The 18,975-nt window shown below is 37.0% G+C and overlaps 1 protein-coding gene across 2 annotated transcripts in view; it reads left to right on the forward strand.

Annotated features, from left to right (window-relative positions):
- The window catches only part of LOC138705237 (secretin receptor-like), a 669,872-nt gene that overhangs the window by 575,768 nt on the left and 75,129 nt on the right, over positions 1-18,975 (forward strand). For both annotated transcript variants that reach the window (XM_069834055.1, XM_069834054.1), the window contains exon 7: positions 2,011-2,170. In XM_069834055.1, the coding sequence (XP_069690156.1) occupies positions 2,011-2,170 (160 nt within the window). The remainder of the gene's footprint in view (positions 1-2,010; positions 2,171-18,975) is intronic.

Below are 18,975 nucleotides of genomic sequence, written 5' to 3' on the forward strand. Positions count from 1 at the left end.
CATCAAACTTACCCCCTACCTTCCCCTTCCCCCACTCTATGAAAATACTGCGCGTGTACGGATTATACTGGATTGCTGTACTTCGGAGCTCCATTAGTGATACAATGTCTTTCTCAGAATCATATGAATCTAGAGGATATCACACTTACAGAAAGGCGGTTCTTTCATTTCTCATGTTTAGAATCAGTTACAAATATTCAGGACGCGAACTTAAATATGTACAGTCTTAAAATAGATCACCTGTTATGCGAGTTCAAAGAACACAGATTCAGTGATTTTCCAAGGATGGAGGAAGATTTCAATATTTTTGCCACTCCTTTTCATGTTTAAATTGAAAATGTTATCCCAGAATTGCAGTCAGAGGTACTGGATTTGCAGAATGACGGCTTCTTGAAAGCAGAATGTGAAGGTCTACTGGGGGCTAAATTTTTTAAAAGATGTCCAGTACTGCATATCCACTGTTTAGACTGTTTGCTTAAAAAATAATGAGTACCGTCATTTCCCATAACTATGGTCCAGAAACATTACTATTGTCCACGATACAACTATTCAAATTTTGTACTCCATAACGTCGTACCTCGTTTATCTATATTCTTGCTGTACTGTAGTTTGAATTCAAGTCACTGCAGCTATGGACGAACGGCCTATGTTACTTCTACAATGATCTTTGAATGGTTGTATCGTGAACCATAGTTATGTTCCAGGACCATAGTTATGGGAAATGACGGTATGTATTCATCGACCTACCAATGCGAACAGCTGTTTTCTAAAATGAAAGTCCAGCCACAGATCCCGCTTAAGCGATGCTCATCTCCTTGCACAACTAAAAAAAGCATGCACAGATATAAAACCCAATTTCGAAGAAATTGCTTTGAAAAATGATTAATTAAATATCACGTGAATGGACTATTCTAATTACATATGGTAGGTAGGAGTGTAGTGGCGCAACTGTCTGTAAATCCGTCACTCCACTGTAGATTGCAACCCCTCCCACAGTATACAGGGTGTTTCAAAAATACGGGGCATAATTTCAGGTATGTATTTACCACATGTAGACAATCAAAATAGTTCATTACAACATGTGTCCGGAAATGCTTCATTTCCGAGTTATGGCCTTCACAGCATTGAAATTCACCGGAACGTTTTTCTTTCCGCAGGTCGTTGCCGTCAAAGGAGACATTAAGAGCGCAATCTGACAGTTCATTCCGAGGCGAAAGTTACATTCAGTGTTGTGCAGGTACTTGGATCGAAGGTTTCCTGATCGATGGATAGGTAGAGGTGGCCCAATTGCTTGGCCTCCACGCTCACCTGATCTGAACCCTCACGATTTCTACTTGTGGTGCCATTTAAAATCATTGATTTATTCGTCTCCGGTGCCTGATTTGGAATCCCTTCGGAATCGAATTGTGACATGTTCTGAGGACATATGCAATACTCCTGGAGTTTGGGATCGTGTTCGCAGGTCAATGAGACATCGATGTGAGGTCTGTATTCAAGCAGGAGGTGGAAATTTTGAACATCTTCTGTAATGACAACGACCTGCGGAAAGAAAAACGTTCCGGTGGATTTCAATGTTGTGAAGGCCATAACTCGGAAATGAAGCATTTCCGGACACATGTTGTAATGAACTATTTTGATTGTCTACATGTGGGAAATACATACCTGAAATTATGCCCCGTATTTTTTAAACACACTGTATAGTTGTCATTTAAATCCTGTCTTGTGGGTTGCGTTCATTTTGCCCACCACTGCTCTAAGCTAACAATCCATAGTTGTTTTCCAGAATTCTTCCAGAGACATTGTTTATCTCAATCTATAGATGTAACCTTCACATTCAATTGTTTTAATGTAACACAGTAATTCAATTAGACGCAAGGAGAAATTTCGGATTTACATATTTGATCCAGTAATCAAATCTAAACTATCATGTTTGGTATGTCTCATTCTCTCTGTCAGAATGTGTACTTTACTTGCAACACTAAGATGAACGTGTTGTTTATCTGCTTGTAGAAAACTCCGCTGTCCGCGCAACATGCTTCACCTTCACTTGTTCGTGTCCTTCATCCTGCGCGCCTTCACGTCTCTGCTGAAGGACATAATATTCGTGAGTGGCGTCGGCCTGCGCCAGGACGTCATCGAGAAGAACGGATCAGCCTACTTCTACGATCAGGTTCGTACCGTTCATGTCTCAGTTTTGTAACTTGGGAACGAATGTAGAAAAGCGATACAGGACTAATTATATTAGATTACTACCTTATTTCAAAACATATTGATGCAACATGCTGCACGTAAATCATTATCAAAGCTCGGAACTTGGGGACTTGTGTGTCGTGTGCATGGTAAGGTTACAGGTACAACGTACACAAAGCTATCGCTGTAAGCACTCAAGGACAGTCTATGTACTAAGAAAGTGGTCACATCTACAGACGAGGAAACTGTGTCACGTTGAAGCCAATGACAATCAGAGAATTACAAATAAATGGTCTGTTAGAGGAATTAGAAAATACGTGTTATTCGAATGGGTATTATAGAAGTTTGAAAATACATTTTTTAAATTTTAGGTACAGAATTTCGTGGAGGAATTCGTAGGAGATACATTATTTTCTTCGAATGGAGAGCTTATATCTTGTAAGTTGTGCCACACACAAACTAAAGGCTGGAAACGGCATTCATTGAAAGACATTGCAGTCCCTTAAATTGGTGGAAAATTTGTCCATAGCCATGGATCAAGTCGTAGAGGAACCTGCCCTAGTAGTGACACACTAATTGAAAACTATTTTCGAGAAAAATTTAGGATATACTTATCTTTCTCAGATACGAGATCAGCTAGCAACTGCTGAAAATCGAACAAAACAGTGACAGTTAAAACATTTATTTTAAGTTTGCTCCCATCATTTCATGTGACGTGGAAATAAGTTTTTCTCGTTTCAAATCATGTTTAACTAACAGGCGAAGAAGTTATGGGTTCGAAAATCTTCGAATTTTCGTAGTCATACACTGTAATAAAATATACAGAGCAGAACAGTAAATTTGATATATTACTGGTGTTTATTTTTATTATACATGCTATAAAATTACGTGTTTCGACCTACCATAATACTATCAATATGTTGTTCCAGCCAGTGACCACTTTTCTAGCAGACCTGACAGTACCTCCGTGCGGGAAGCGGGAGTTTGTTGACATTGAAGTCCGGTCGTTTAGCCACGTGAAAAGACACAAGTCCCCAAGTTCCGAGCTTTGATCATTATAAATTAAGTGTGTGAGCGAACATATTCTTCACTTATGGCTATAAACTGAAAATCTGCCTCTGCTTATTTGCTTCATTTTCCTTATGTATTTCACTTGCCCTGTAAATTTCAGAGCTGGGACATGCAGTATACTGTAGCTAATTTTATAATTCCTATTGACTCGTTCAAACTTTTAGAATGGCATCTACACTGGCCGGCATAAAAAGCGAAACACTTCAATTTTCTTACTTTTTATTAAGGAACTTGTAAGAACTAAGTTAATGCTATTGATAACCATATCTATCTATTACCACAATAATAGGACCCTTGCCGATATTTGGTTTAATTAATTATTAAAAAATTTAATGTTTTTCAACTCGCAAACATACCGTATAGACATTTCTATGAATACCTTAAATTTAAAAAATGCAGTGTTGATTTTTGGCCGGTCAGTGTATTTTGAGCGCCGATGTATATAAACAAATGAAGGGTTGAGGCGATGGTTATCACTAGACAGTGGATGCGAGATGACTTCTAGTTGAATGTAGGTGCACATTTTTTTTCATTCAGACCATTGCCTCAACAGGTTTTAAACGTAAACAGACGACGTCAACATGCAACTGTATCTCCGTATAGTCAGAAGGAAAAGAAAAACGACGTACTGTAGTACATATCTTGCAAGGTTCAGTCCTCGTCATCATTGATGCAATTACCAGCGTTTCAGTAAACGACGATATATTCTCGTAAGTTGTCGAAGCTGAATCGTCTTCTATAACTTCTATAAGAGAAACACATTTTTATTTACAACAATAATTTCTATAGAATCAAAACAATATGTAAACGAACATATAACATTATTGTGACAGCGACGTGAGATTCGAACTCACGACCAGCGTCCCGCATGAAAGCAGATCGCACAGGCTCCACGGAACATTGAGTGACGTCGCGCGGTGGAGAGAAGAGAGAGGGTGTATTACGTCACGCGACGAGTTTGCGCGCGCATCTGGTGCTGGTAGAGAGGAGAGGGCCCTGGATTTCTCTGGAATGCCATCTCTAGAGACGGGTGGAACCTTCGATGTTACGTCGCTGTGATTATAAATTACGGTCGCGAAGGAACGACGGCAGTTTCAGAGTTTTCAGTTATTCAGTCAGTGAGAAAGCCAGAGCAAGCAAGCCAGCCGGAGTTCGACTCGAGTGTGCGTCCGCATCTGCGTCAGCATCCGAAGGCCTGAGTTCGAGTGCAGTGGACCGCAGTTGGAGGGACCTGAGTTCGAGTGCAGTGGACCGCAGTTGGAGGGACCCGAGTTCGAGTACAGTGAACTGTCTCTGAAGGTCTGTGGTTCGAGATACTGTGAACTCGAGCGACTGAGATAGAAGAACTGTGAACTGAGAACTGGTAGTTCTGATTTGTAAATAGTGCTTTGTAAATACTAGTTAAGATTAACAGTTCATTGTTGTGCGTAATAGTCCAAGTAAATTGTCATTGTCGTCGGTGGAGTGCCATAACGAATACTGTGTTGAGTGAGGATCCAATTGTTGGCGAGAGCGTTTAAGGCGAATTGTAGAAAGGAATTATTGTTGTGGCGAATAAATTACATTGTTGAAACTAATAAAATTCACATTATTTTTTCCTTAGAGAGGATTTAATAGCAGTTGGGTATTTTTTACGGTCTCTTGTAACGATCTGTAAAACAAATTGTTTCTCAGTTTCAGTGAGAATGTTATTGTAATCATGAATGAGTTTGACTCCTACTTCTCCAACGTCATTTACAACTATCTTCTCAAGTTGTTCAATTACACGTTTGTAAATAGGATCATCCTTTCAAGTTGAAGGGTCTTTGTCGAGGAAATCGGTGCTTATTGAAAAATCTCGTGAAGAAAATTTTAGTACCAGGAGTTACAAAAGACGAAAACTCAATATTTGTAAAGAAATAAAAATCATGGTTCAGAACGTACCTCTTCAGTTGATTTTCTTCTTCTTTCTCTTCTTCACCTTCGTCTGCTTCCAGTATAACTTGAGCCATATTTGCTTTAACCGCTGTTGGATCATTGTCATCAAATAGGGACAGAGCCACAGTTTCGGGAACTAAGTACCAGAGATGGTTGGAAAATTTATTTGCAGCAGCCTTACTGATTTCTGGACCAATGGTTTTTCAATTATTGTTTCAGAACTGTCTGGGCTGACCTGTTGACTGCTGATGTAAAGTGACTTTCAAGACTTTTTTTCCCTAGAGTTGTAGAACGACATCAACCTCTTCAGGTAGTTCGTGACACAACTTAAGAAAAGACTTTTATGTCTCTGTTGTTAGCTACATCTCCAATCAAATCGTTAGATCCAAATTGCCTTCGAACTGGCAAGTTTTAAGCGTTTTCTTCTCAATGTAAGAGTTGTAAATCTTACAACTAAGGAAAGTGTAGCATTGGTGATTCAAGAAGTTTCCATTTATTTGGCAAAAAGCACGAATCCTTACTAGAATAACTGACCACTCCGTTGATAAGTTATTCAAGATCTATGATGAGTGGAAGGGTTTACAGAAAATTTGGATAGAACTGCAGGCAAGGAAAAAGAAAAAAGAGATATTTTTGTGGAAATTATGGACGATCTCTTTGACATAGCTCATTGAGATGCTTTGGGACAGATGAAAAATGAAGAGGATAAGTTTTTCTTAATGCTTCAGCACCAAAAAAGGACGACCAGGCTGCGTGGTTGGTGTAATTCAAAACCTAAAACACAAGGCAGAAACAGCACTGAATCGCTGTGCAATGGAAACTGTCAGGAAAACAAGGACTTCGCTAATCATAGTCGATTTCAAATATCTTGGAGCAACAGTAACAAATATAAATGACACTCGGGAGGAAATTAAACGCAGAATAAATATGGGAAGTGCGTGTTATTATTCGGTTGCGAAGATCTTATCATCCAGTCTGCTGTCCAAAAATCTGAAAGTTAAAATTTATAAAACACTTATATTACCGGTTCTTCTGTATGGTTGTGAAACTTGGACTCTCACTCTGAGAGAGGAACATAGGTTAAGGGTGTTAGAGAATAAAGTGCTTAGGAAAATATATGGGGCTAAGCGGGATGAAGTTACAGGAGAATGGAGAAAGTTACACAACACAGAACTGCACGCATTGTATTCTTCACCAGACATAATTAGGAACATTAAAGCCAGACGTTTGAGATGGGCAGGGCATGTAGCACGTATGGGCGAATCCAGAAATGCATATAGAGTTTTAGTTGGGAGACCGGAGGGAAAAAGACCTTTAGGGAGGCCGAGACGTAGATGGGAGGATAATATTAAAATGGATTTGAGGGAGGTGGGGTATGATGATAGAGACTGGATTAATCTTACACAGGATAGGGACCGCTGGCGGGCTTATGTAGGGCGGCAATGAACCTTCGGTTTCCTTAAAAGCCATTTGTAAGTAAGTTGTATAGACCGATTACACTTCTAAATGCCGACTGCAAAATTCTAATGAAGATGTTTGCAAATAGAGCAAAAACTCTCCTTCCTCAAATTATAGACACAGGGCAAACGTGTGCAGTTCTAGAAAGAAAGATCACCAATGTCCTCTCTGCTATTAGGGATTTGTTATTGCAAAAAGGAGATAATGAGATTGTTGGGTTACTTAACATAGATCTCGAGCATGCCTTTGAAAATATCAATCATTCCTGTTTGCATACAATTAAATATGCCTATAAAACTTATCAATACCTTCAAACAATTATATCAGAATGCGCATACACGAATACAAATAAACGGGTATTTTACGAAACCAATCGCCTTACAAAGATCCGTGCGTCAAGGCTGTCCAATGTCAATGATATAATTTACATGTGCATTAGAACCGCTGCTGAGGATGCTGACTTTTTCCTTGTGTAGTAACAGACAGATGGCGTCTATACCCGCGGTGTATGCCTATGCCGACGATGTGATTATTTTATGCAAAGAAACAACAGATCCTCCTCGTATTCAAGATGTGCTACAAGTATTCGGAAGTGCGTCAAACTCTGTCATTAATTTTACGAAAACTACTTCCATGGCCCTAACTCCAAAGGGTCAAACGATATCAACTCGATTTACTAATGTTAATGAAATGAAAATTTTAGGGATACTATTTACACCCAATATTACGGATGTTATTGAATTAAATTGGAAGGATATTGTTAACAAAATCAGATATGGAATCCAAAGTCACCTCAGTCGAAATTTGAATGTTATCCATAAAATGTGGCATATAAACACGTTTATTTTATCCAAAATATAGTACCTTGCGCAAGTTCTTCCGATACCCGAAAATACAACTCAACAAATTGAAGAGATTTTAGGATTTTATTTGTGGAAAGGTTTCGTATTTCGTATCGCACGACCTCAATGCAGATTGTTGATCAAGGAAGGAAGTCTACAATTAACTAATGTAAAATCTAAATGTGATGCTCTATTTATAAAAGATACATTACGCGCTGACCGCAGTATAGACACTTTAGTGTTCATATCTATGTTGCTTCATTGCATGCACCCAGTATGACTAGGTTTTTGAAAAAACTCACCACTGACGCCAACAAATTTTTGGAAGACACAAATATTGCACCAGAACAAATAACAACTAAACTGATCTACAGCTATTTACAAGACCAAGTGAGGTTGTTACCGAATGTATAATGTATATTTCCTATTAAGAACTGGTCGAAGATTTGGTCATATTTTAAAATACCTCATATACGATCAAACTGGAAATGGGAGTCATATGCGCTAATTAATGGGATAGGCCTAATTATGACGGAAGAAAGAAAGTACATGTGTCACATTGTTCCAACTCCACAGTGCAAGACATGTGGGAATATTGATACAATTAGGCACAGACTACCAAGATGTTCAGAACTTACAAGTGGTATTTGGTTATGGGTTCAGCAACAGCTAAAAAATGTGCATGAGGCAAGAAACCCGAACACGAATATGCGGATCGTTTTTGAACTGGACTTACCACAGACTCCCCATTATTTTAGTATATTGTGGCTTGCAATGGGTTTTATTTATTATATGCTGCAAATCAATACAAAAATTTTACCAAACTTTATTAATGAACACAGAAGTGTATATCTACAAACTGGTGGGTGTACATGTTAGGAAAAAACTTGGCAGCACAGGGCGACTTAGCATTTTCAACACAGGGCGATGGCAGCATTGGCAGCATAGGGCGACTTAGCATTTTCAACACAGGGCGATGGCACCATTGGCAGCATAGGGCGACTTAGCATTTTCAACACAGGGCGATGGCACCATTGGCAGCACAGGGCGACTTAGCATTTTCAACACAGGGCGATGGCACCATTGGCAGCATAGGGCGACTTAGCATTTTCAACACAGGGCGATGGCACCATTGGCAGCATAGGGCGACTTAGCATTTTCAACACAGGGCGATGGCACCATTGGCAGCATAGGGCGACTTAGCATTTTCAACACAGGGCGATGGCACCATTGGCAGCATAGGGCGACTTAGCATTTTCAACACAGGGCGATAGCACCATTGGCATCACAGGGCGACTTAGCATTTTCAACACAGGGCGATAGCTCCATTGGCAGCACAGGGCGACTTCAGCATTTCCAACACAGGGCGATAGCACCATTGGCAGCACAGGGCGACTTAGCATTTCCAACACAGGGCGATAGCTCCATTGGCAGCACAGGGCGATAGCTCCATTGGCAGCACAGGGCGACTTAGCATTTCCAACACAGGGCGATAGCTCCATTGGCAGCACAGGGCGACTTAGCATTTCCAGCACAGGGCGATAGCACCATTGGCAGCACAGGGCGACTTAGCGTTTCCAGCACAGGGCGATAGCACCATTGGCAGCACAGGGCGACTTAGCATTTCCAGCACAGGGCGATAGCACCATTGGCAGCACAGGGCGACTTAGCGTTTCCAGCACAGGGCGATAGCACCATTGGCAGCATAGGGCGACTTAGCATTTCCAGCACAGGGCGATAGCACCATTGGCAGCACAGGGCGACTTCAGTTTTGGCTGCACTGAGGGGGGGAAAAAAAGTCAGCCATGTGGTAATACACTGTTACACGCGTCTGTATCTGGATCCTGCTTTTACAATGTATCAACGATGTTATTTAATTTTGTAGAATTTGTGCCTATATATATATGTATGAGTAGCTTAATATCAAGGACGGACATCTGTCGTCTCCATAGTTTTGATCTAGAGGCAATTTTTTTAATTCACAGTGTTCTTTGTAATATTTAACACAATTTATTTTATAAATATAGTGTTAGAGTTTGCATATGGTTTCACTATAACTGGAAAGAGCATGAAAAATTGTATAAAAACCACAGCTATCTAAATTTCGATTGAGGTCAGATGTTCGTCTTTGATATTAAGCTACTCATATATATATATATATATATATATATATATATATAAGGACACTGGCGTTTGCAATGAAAGTGTTCTTTCCTTTCTTCTCCAGTGAAGATAGTAAATAATTTGAATTATTTTTCAACGTTATTTAGGCAAATGAAAGTGTGCATAAATGAATATGATGTTCCTATCGTTTAGGTATAGTGTGATGTAAGCTCTTGAATTGTTGTATCACTAAAACATTAGTAAATAAATAATCTTTGTCTAAAAAAGTGTGAAAACGGCCTAAGTGTCACTAATTTTGTTGCAATGTACAGCTGTGTATATTCGTAAATTCCCAACATAAATCTGTTCGATTGTCACTGAAACAAAGTTTGTACTACGAAAATAGGCGATGTTAGTGGTGCGAATTTGAATAGTTTGTATTTATTATAAAGTTTTTGTGTAGGTATTATCTTGTGACTATCGACTATTTCATTCATATTGCACTTCAAAGTGTTTCGAATATGCAGGATTAAGAAAATAAGTGACTCTGCTTTAAGGAAGAACTATGTTAATGTGTGCTACGAAGACGTAAGAATGTTCAATAGATTCGATGTGAACTAAGCGAAAAGAGAGTAACCCTTCAGCATTCTCGTGGGGGCACCTGTGAACCTGCGTGGTACTTCTTTTCATTGTATTTCCTAGGAAGGTTTACAACCGTGAGGCTGTAGGTGCGCCTACCTTCAAATCAAAGCTCACATAATAGCATTCTTTAGTTTCAGTCTTGAAGTTGCTCGTATAATTTGTATAGCTAACGTTTCATTCTTCTGGGTGACAAATTGTCAACCACGCGAATTGTCACGCCCCCACCTGTCACCTGTCTCCTCGAAAACTAAATCGACGTGTTTTCCCTCAATGTCGTGTCCCCTGTAGCTTACATCTAACATTATTCGAGGTCAGAAGTTTTGAAGACAACGGTAATCTATACTAATAATAAATCTGTAGCCAAAATTTTTCTGGTAATTTTCGATTTTCCTAAAATAATTGCTGTTAACATGTATAATTAACAATCCTGAAACCGAAAATTGCTTTTTTGAAATTTCTGTATGTCTGTCTGTCTGTCTGTCTGTCTGGATGTTTGTTACCTTTTCACGCAATAATGGCTGAACCGATCTATATGAAAATTGGAATATAAATTAAGTTCCTTGTAACTTAGATTTTAGGCTATATGACATTCAAAATACTTTATTTAAAAGGGGGTTATAAGGGGGCCTGAATTAAATAAATCGAAATATCTCGCTTATTATTGATTTTCATGAAAAATATTACATAACAAAAGTTTCTTTAAACATGATTTCCGATAAATTTTATTCTATACAGAATTTTGATAGGACAGATATTTAATGAGATAAATGAGTTTTAAAATTACAATAAGAACGCCATCTAAGGTGCTGTACTGAAATAAAAACAAATGACTTCGTCTATAAGGGGTCTTGGACAACAACAATCGAAAGCTATTAAACATAGCCTAAGAGAATGTTTCTGTGTTTGTATGAAGTAATATCGGAAGCTAATTAATTGTTTAATTATTATTTCAACATTGGAAAGTGTAATTTCTCTAAATGGACATACATTAATTCTATAATGTTATTACAGTAATTTCTGAAACATATATAACAAGTAATATAAAGTATACACATTAAAACTAAATGATATGTGAATCTTCATTAAACTATGGTTGCATGTAATAACAATTAAGAAACATGTTAAAGGAATTGTCATTGCACCAAATGATTGCTCTCTGGACCAAAATGACCGCATTTTAATTATTTAAATACAATTTAAATTAAGTAACATATTGAACGATTTATCCTTCTATCAAACGTCCTATTTTAATTATGTAATTACTTTATATTTATTTCTAACAGGTGCAGCGGAGCTCACGGGTACGGCTAGTTACAAATAAGTTACTTTCAGTCGAACATTTAGGACGTTGTTTCCAAGCTGAAGATTTGAACTCAAGTTCAATATTTTGTCGAGAAAGACTGTGCTGTAGCAGATTTCTCTGAATACTCGTATTTCTCCTTTCATAAATCCAAATTTTTGCATAGTTCATTATTATTAGGGGCTCGATTTTTTTTTGTGACAACGATAAACACGAAAACATTTCAAATGCCATTTTAGTGGTATTCCGTCTCATAGATACTTACGTGTATCATAATTAAGCGAAATAAGGAAAGGAAATATCGAGAAATTCATTGGTTTGTGCGAAATATGTCTGTTGCCGTAAAATAGGTCGTCTTTATAACGAAATTACAAAATATACACAAAAGAAACGTGATTCATTGCGGTTCAAGTTTTATTTCTCATTTTTTCCCCTCCACAAAAATACTTCGTTTAAAACTTCAATTTAAAAATATTTATGCGACTTGGGCTGCTATGATTGTTGATTTTTCTGCCGCTTGCTAACTTTCATGTCTGACTTTATCTGTATTTTATACTAGCCGTACGCGTGCGCTCCGCTGCACCCGTTAGAAATAAATATAAAGTAATTACATAATTAAAATAGGACGTTTGATCCAGGGAACATTCGTGTTTGATAGAAGGATAAATCGTTTAATATGTTACTTAATTTAAATTGCATCCAAATAATTAAAATGCGATCATTTTGGTCCAGAGACACTCATTTGGTGCAATGACAATTCCTTTAACCTGTTTCTAAATTTTTATTACATGCAACCATAGTTTAATGAAGATTGACATCATTTAGATTTAATGTGTATATTTTATTTTACTTGTTATAGGTTTCCATTGAATTATGGTAATAACTTAATTTTAACCCTTGCTTTCTACATATTCAGTAAATGGCGTTTGGCCCACTATGATTCTGAACCCTTCAAGTAACTTAAATTATATTATATTATATTATATTATATTATATTATATTATATTATATTATATTATATTATATTATATTATATTATATTATATTATATTATATTATATTATATTATATTATATTATATTATATTATATTATATTATATTATATTATATTATATTATGTTATATTACATTATATTATATTACATTATATTATATTATATTACATTATATTAAATCTGAAGTTACTGTAGTAACATTATAGCATTATGTCCATCTAGAGATTAAACCGACCACTGGAAAAGAGAGCCTACACATATCTAGTAATGACAATGGAGTTAGGTTACTCAACTTTGCCACATCAAAAAATTTAATTGTTAAAAGTACAACATTCCCCCATAAGGATATACATAAATATACTTGGACTTCTCCAGATGGATTGACACATAACCAGATAGATCACATCTTGATAGATAAAAGAAGACATACTAGTATAGTAGACATTCGAACTTTCAGGGGTGCAGACTGTAATTCTGACCATTATTTGGTAATTGGAGAATTAAGAGAAAGACTATCAGTAGCCAAGCGAGTAGAGCAACAAGTTAATATTACTAAATTCAATATTTTGAAATTAAAGGACGAGGAAACTAAGCAAAATTATCAGGTCGAAATTTCGAATGGATTTGCCACTTTAGAAAGTTCCGACGAAGTTCGGAAAGAATTAGATGTTAACAGCGTGTGGGAAAATATCAGAGATAGTATCAAAATTGCAGCTGAGCAGAGCATAGGTTATTATGAAACTAAGAAAAAGAAACCGTGGTTTGATGAAGATTGTTGCATGGTAGTAGAAAGAAGGAAACAGGCAAAATTGAAAATCTTACAGGATCCAGTTGAGGAGAATAGAGATAATTATTTCAATATAAGACGGGAAGCAAATCGTACGCTTATGAATAAAAAGAGAGAATACTTGAAGGAAAAATTGAATGAGGTAAAAGCAAATAGTAGAAATAAAAACATTAGAGATTTATATAAGGGCATAGAGGAATTCAAGAATGGATATCAGGCAAGGGTAAACGTGATCAAGGATGAGAATGGTGACTTGCTTGCAGACGCTCATTCAATCCTGAACAGATGGAAAAACTATTTTGGACAACTACTAAATATACATAGGCCAAATAGAAATGATCGGGACGAAATTGAAATACAAACTGCTGAGCCATTTATACCCGAACCCACACTTTCTGAAGTCGAAATTGCGATAGAAAATCTGAAAAATTATAAGTCTCCGGGTATCGATCAAATTCCAGCAGAATTAATACAAGAGGGTGGAAGCGCATTATCTAACGAAATTTATAAGCTTGTACTTGCTATTTGGGAAAAGGAAATTGTACCAGAACAATGGAAGGAGTCCATTATCGTACCTATCTTTAAGAATGGAGACAAGACTAACTGTAGTAACTTTCGAGGAATATCACTTTTGTTGACGTCGTACAAAATTTTGTCCAATATTCTTTTGAGAAGATTAACTCCGTACGTAGATGAAATTATTGGGGATCATCAATGTGGTTTCAGGCGTAATAGATCAACTATTGACCAGATATTTTGTATTCGACAGATAATGGAGAAAAAATGGGAGTATAAGGGTACTGTGCATCAGTTATTCATAGATTTCAAAAAAGGCATATGACTCGGTTAAGAGAGAAGTTTTATATGATATTCTTATTGAATTTGGTATTCCCAAGAAACTAGTTCGATTAATTAAAATATGTCTCAGTGAAATGTACAGCAGAGTTCGTATAGGTCAGTTTCTGTCAGATGCGTTTCCAATTCCTGTGGGCTAAAGCAAGGAGATGCACTATCACCTTTACCTTTTAACTTTGCTCTAGAGTATGCCATTAGGAAAATCCAGGATAACAGAGAGGGTTTTGAATTGAACGGGTTACATCAGCTGCTTGTCTATGCGGATGACGTGAATATGTTAGGAGAAAATCCACAAACGATTAGGGAAAACACGAGAATTCTATTGGAAGAAAGTAAAGAAATAGGTTTGGAAGTAAATCCCGAAAAGACAAAGTATATGATTATGTCTCGTGACGAGAATATTGTACGAAATGGAAATATAAAAATTGGAGATTTATCTTTTGAAGAGGTGGAGAAGTTCAAATATCTTGAAGCAACAGTAACAAATATAAATGATACTCGGGAGGAAATTAAAAACAGAATAAATATGGGAAATGCCTGTTATTATTCGGTTCATAAAATTTTATCATCCAGTCTGCTGTCGAAAAATCTGAAAGTCAGAATTTATAAAAACAGTTATATTACCGGTTGTTCTGTATAGTTGTGAAACTTGGACTCTGACTTTGAGAGAGGAACATAGGTTAAGGGTGTTTGAGAATAAGGTGCTTAGGAAAATATTTGGGGTTAAGAGGGATGAAGTTACAGGAGAATGGAGAAAGTTACACAACACAGAACTGCACGCATTGTATTCTTCACCTGACATAATTAGGAACATTAAATCCAGTCGTTTGAGATGGGCAGGGCATGTAGCACGTATGGGCGAATCCAGAAATGCATATAGAGTGTTAGTTGGGAGGCCGGAGGGAAAAAGACCTTTAGGGAGGCCGAGACGTAGATGGGAGGATAATATTAAAATGGATTTGAGGGAGTTGGGATATGATGATAGAGAATGGATTCATTTTGCTCAGGATAGGGACCAATGGCGGGCTTATGCGAGGGCGGCAATGAACCTCCGGGTTCCTTAAAAGCCAGTAAGTAAGTAAGTCCATCTAGAGAAACTACACTCTCCATTGGTGCAATAATAATTAATTATACAAATCGGTTAATTTAGCTTCCGATATTACTTCATACAAACACAGAAACATTTTCTGTAGGCTATCTTTCATAGCTTTCGATCGTTGCTGTCCAAGGCCTCTTATAGACGAAGTAATTTGTTTTTTATTTCATTATGCTGCCTTAGATGGCAGTTATTTTAATTTTAAAACTCATTTATCGCATTAAATATCAGTCCTATCAAAATTTTTCAAGGAATAGAACTTATCGCAAATTATTTTTAAAGAAACGTTTGTTATGTAACATTTTTCACAAAAATCAATAATAAGCGAGATATTTCGATTTATTTAATTCAGGCTCCTTTAAACTCCCCTTTTAAATAAAGTATTTTGAATGCCATATAGCCTAAAATCTAAGTAACAGCGAACATAATTTATATTCCAATTTTCATCGAAAGCTGTTCATCCATTATCGCGTGAAAAAGGTAACAAACCTACAGACAGACAGAGTGATCATGGTAAGTGATATAAGTGCCGCGTGCCAAGAATGATAATTTTTAAATTTTTCATGGAAAATAGTAGGCATATATATGCCATACTCAACAGCATAGTACAGTATTTGGTATAAGTTCCTGAAAGGCCTATTGTGGTTTCTAGATAACCCAAGAAATGATGCGAGATGTATCTCGAAAGTGTCTGTCCACAGTAATCGATATAAGCGTCTCTAACGTGTATTCCCACGCAGTCGAATTTCGCTCAATTATAAGAGGTGTCTTCAGTTTAAAAGTTTAATTTATATTCATTTATTTCTTTTTTCCTTCAACTTGAAGTTCTTTGCTTTGTTTTACCATACATTTGAAAAGTTTTGTTTCTGTAATGAGCTATCCGGAATCTTCAGGAGCCGAGAAATCGCGAAAACGTCCACTACTGTATGGATCAGAGCAGTGTATATTAGAGAGTACCGCATTCTCGGCGGCGGCAGCCATATTTACTCCTTGCTCGGCACAGAAGCATAAGCAGTAATGCTAGAAGGAAGGTCATTAAAGGCGATATCATACATGTTGTTGTGGCTTATTGAATACAGGAGACAAGGATTAATAAACATTATTGCCATAGTGAAATGACTCATTAGAGATAACACTTTATTATTTATGTTATGTCCATTTTAATAGGGATAACATCCGCAATTTTCTACTGAAATTCTCATACCAACACTTCGACTGCCACATTTAGCAGATTGTTGTAGTGCATTTGCTATAACAGACAATTTTCTTAACAATAAATATATTCTAGTCCTAAAATACGGTGATAAGACGTTTTCAAAAATATTATAACATATTGGAAACGTATGAGTTGAAGAGTTAATGAATAAAAAATTCAAATCCTTTAATTTCAACTCACTTTCTACCAACGTTTCAAATTTTTCTGCATACAGAATTATATCAAATACGAATTTACAAGGGTATACAAGTGACATTACCTTGTACGACTTGAGAGTCACTAATGTGTTAATAAAATTTATAGATTCATCCCTGTTATCAGTTATTAGAGATGAAAAACAGTTTTCACAAATATAACTTATTTTGTTTTATTTTGAACAAAACTGTTCCCATCAAATAGTAAAGAGCTTGTTGTTCACTCAAGTCACTATTTATATTTTCAGTTAAACTACAATTTAGCCTATATTAATTTCCTTTTACTAACATTCATCTTCACTAGACCTTTCTGTTTCGAATTTACTTACATCTGTACCTAGAAACTCAATTAATTGTTCAGAATCGCAAACTGCGTAATTTCCATGCTTCGTTTTTGAGAAAAACTGAGAAATCGTAATGCAGTTCTGAATTATTTTGCATCCGGGATTGGATTTATGGAACGCACAATAGAAAATAAATTTTCTAACGCATCCTGCATGCATCTATCTGGCATAATATATTTGAAGTTCGCTTTATTAAGACAATTTTCATGAAAATCAAGAACTGTTTTTGTTACCAATATAATACCAGTTTGGGATGCCTTCCAACGTCCCCTCTTGCCCACCTCGATGTTTTCAATTATTAATATTTTGTCATTACTTACTTATGGCTTTTAAGGAACCCGAAGGTTCATTGCCGCCCCACATAAGCCCGCCATCGGTCCCTATCCTGTGCAAGATTAATCCAGTTTCTATCATCATATCCCACCTCCCTCAAATCCATTTTAATATTATCCTCTCATCTACAGCCTCCTCCGGCTTCCCAACTAACACTCTGTATGCATTTCTGGATTCGCCCGTACGTGCTACAATTTCTGTCCATCTCAAACGTCTGGATGTAATGTTCCTAATTATGTCAGGTGAAGAATACAATGCGTTCAGTTCTGTGTTGTATAACTTTCTCCATTCTCCTGTGATTTCATCCGTCTTAGTTCCAAATATTTTCCTAATTACCTTATTCTCATATACACTTAACCCTCCGCTGGACACGTTAAAAATGTTACGTGTATTGGCAAATGAGTCATGGAGTCTCAAAAGACTTCACATGCACAGCGAAGGGTTAATCCTGTTCCTCTCACAACCATACATATCAGGTAATATAACTGTTTTATAAATTCTAACTTTCAGATTTTTTGATAGCAGACTAGATGACAAAAGCTTCTCAACCGAATAACAAACATTTCCCATATTTATTCTGCGTGTAATTTCCTCCCGAGCGTCATTTATATTTATTACTGATGCTCCAAGATATATGAATTTTTCTACCTCTTCGAAGGATAAATTTCCAATTTTTATATTTCCAGTTCGCATAATATTCTGGTCACGAGACATAATAATATACTTTGTCTTTTCGGGATTTACTTCCAAACCTTTCGCTTTACTTGCTTCAAGTAAAATTCCCGTGTGCTCCCTAATATTTTGTGGATTTTCTTCTAGCATATTCATGTAATCCGCATAGACAAGAGGCTGTAACCCGTTCAATTCCAAACCCTCTCTGTTATCCTGAACTTTCCTAATGGCATATTCTAGAGCAAAGTTAAGAAGTAAATGTGACAGTGCATCTCCTTGCTTTAGCCCGCAGTGAAAATATTATGTCGTTGAGAAAATTAATGATAGAAGTATAATCCTCGTCTTGTTTGTGACTTAATGCTAATTTTGTATAACAACAATTGATTACACATTGATTAACTGCACAACAACACGGCATTCTTCAAGATAGCGATGGAATATCACACTAGAAACCTGTGTTCCTATGCAAGCCTTGCGGTGTACTGAGTCTCCGCAGGAGTAAATATGGCCGCCGCGTCGGCATTTGCCGGATCAAAAGAATGCGGTACTCTCCAATATACACTGCTCTGGTATGAAGTAAGTCATACTAAAGGGATTTCATTTTGTTTTGCTTCAATTTTTATTGTACCTGCGTTTTTGAATATAGGCCTACTTCACTCACACCCCCTCTACTAGTAACCTCCAAACCGTCCTCCACACAGAACCAAGGCCGCGTATGCAGTACTGAGTTAGTGAGTATAGTACGTTCCAAAAATATGTTCGCGTTTTCCAGTAACGAAAGAGTTTTCAATATTGAATCATATTTTCGCACAGGTACTGTCGTCCGTTTCCCTACGTCTCATCCCGGTTTCCCCCACCTGCTTCTGTTCGCCCCTCTGTAGCTGGGCTGTCTTAGCTCCTTTCTGAAAACATTAATTTCTGTTAGGAATTGGACGTCTACGTAATATTATACAACTGTT

This window comes from Periplaneta americana, chromosome 8, assembly GCF_040183065.1.
Source record: "Periplaneta americana isolate PAMFEO1 chromosome 8, P.americana_PAMFEO1_priV1, whole genome shotgun sequence".
NCBI lineage: Eukaryota > Metazoa > Arthropoda > Insecta > Blattodea > Blattidae > Periplaneta > Periplaneta americana.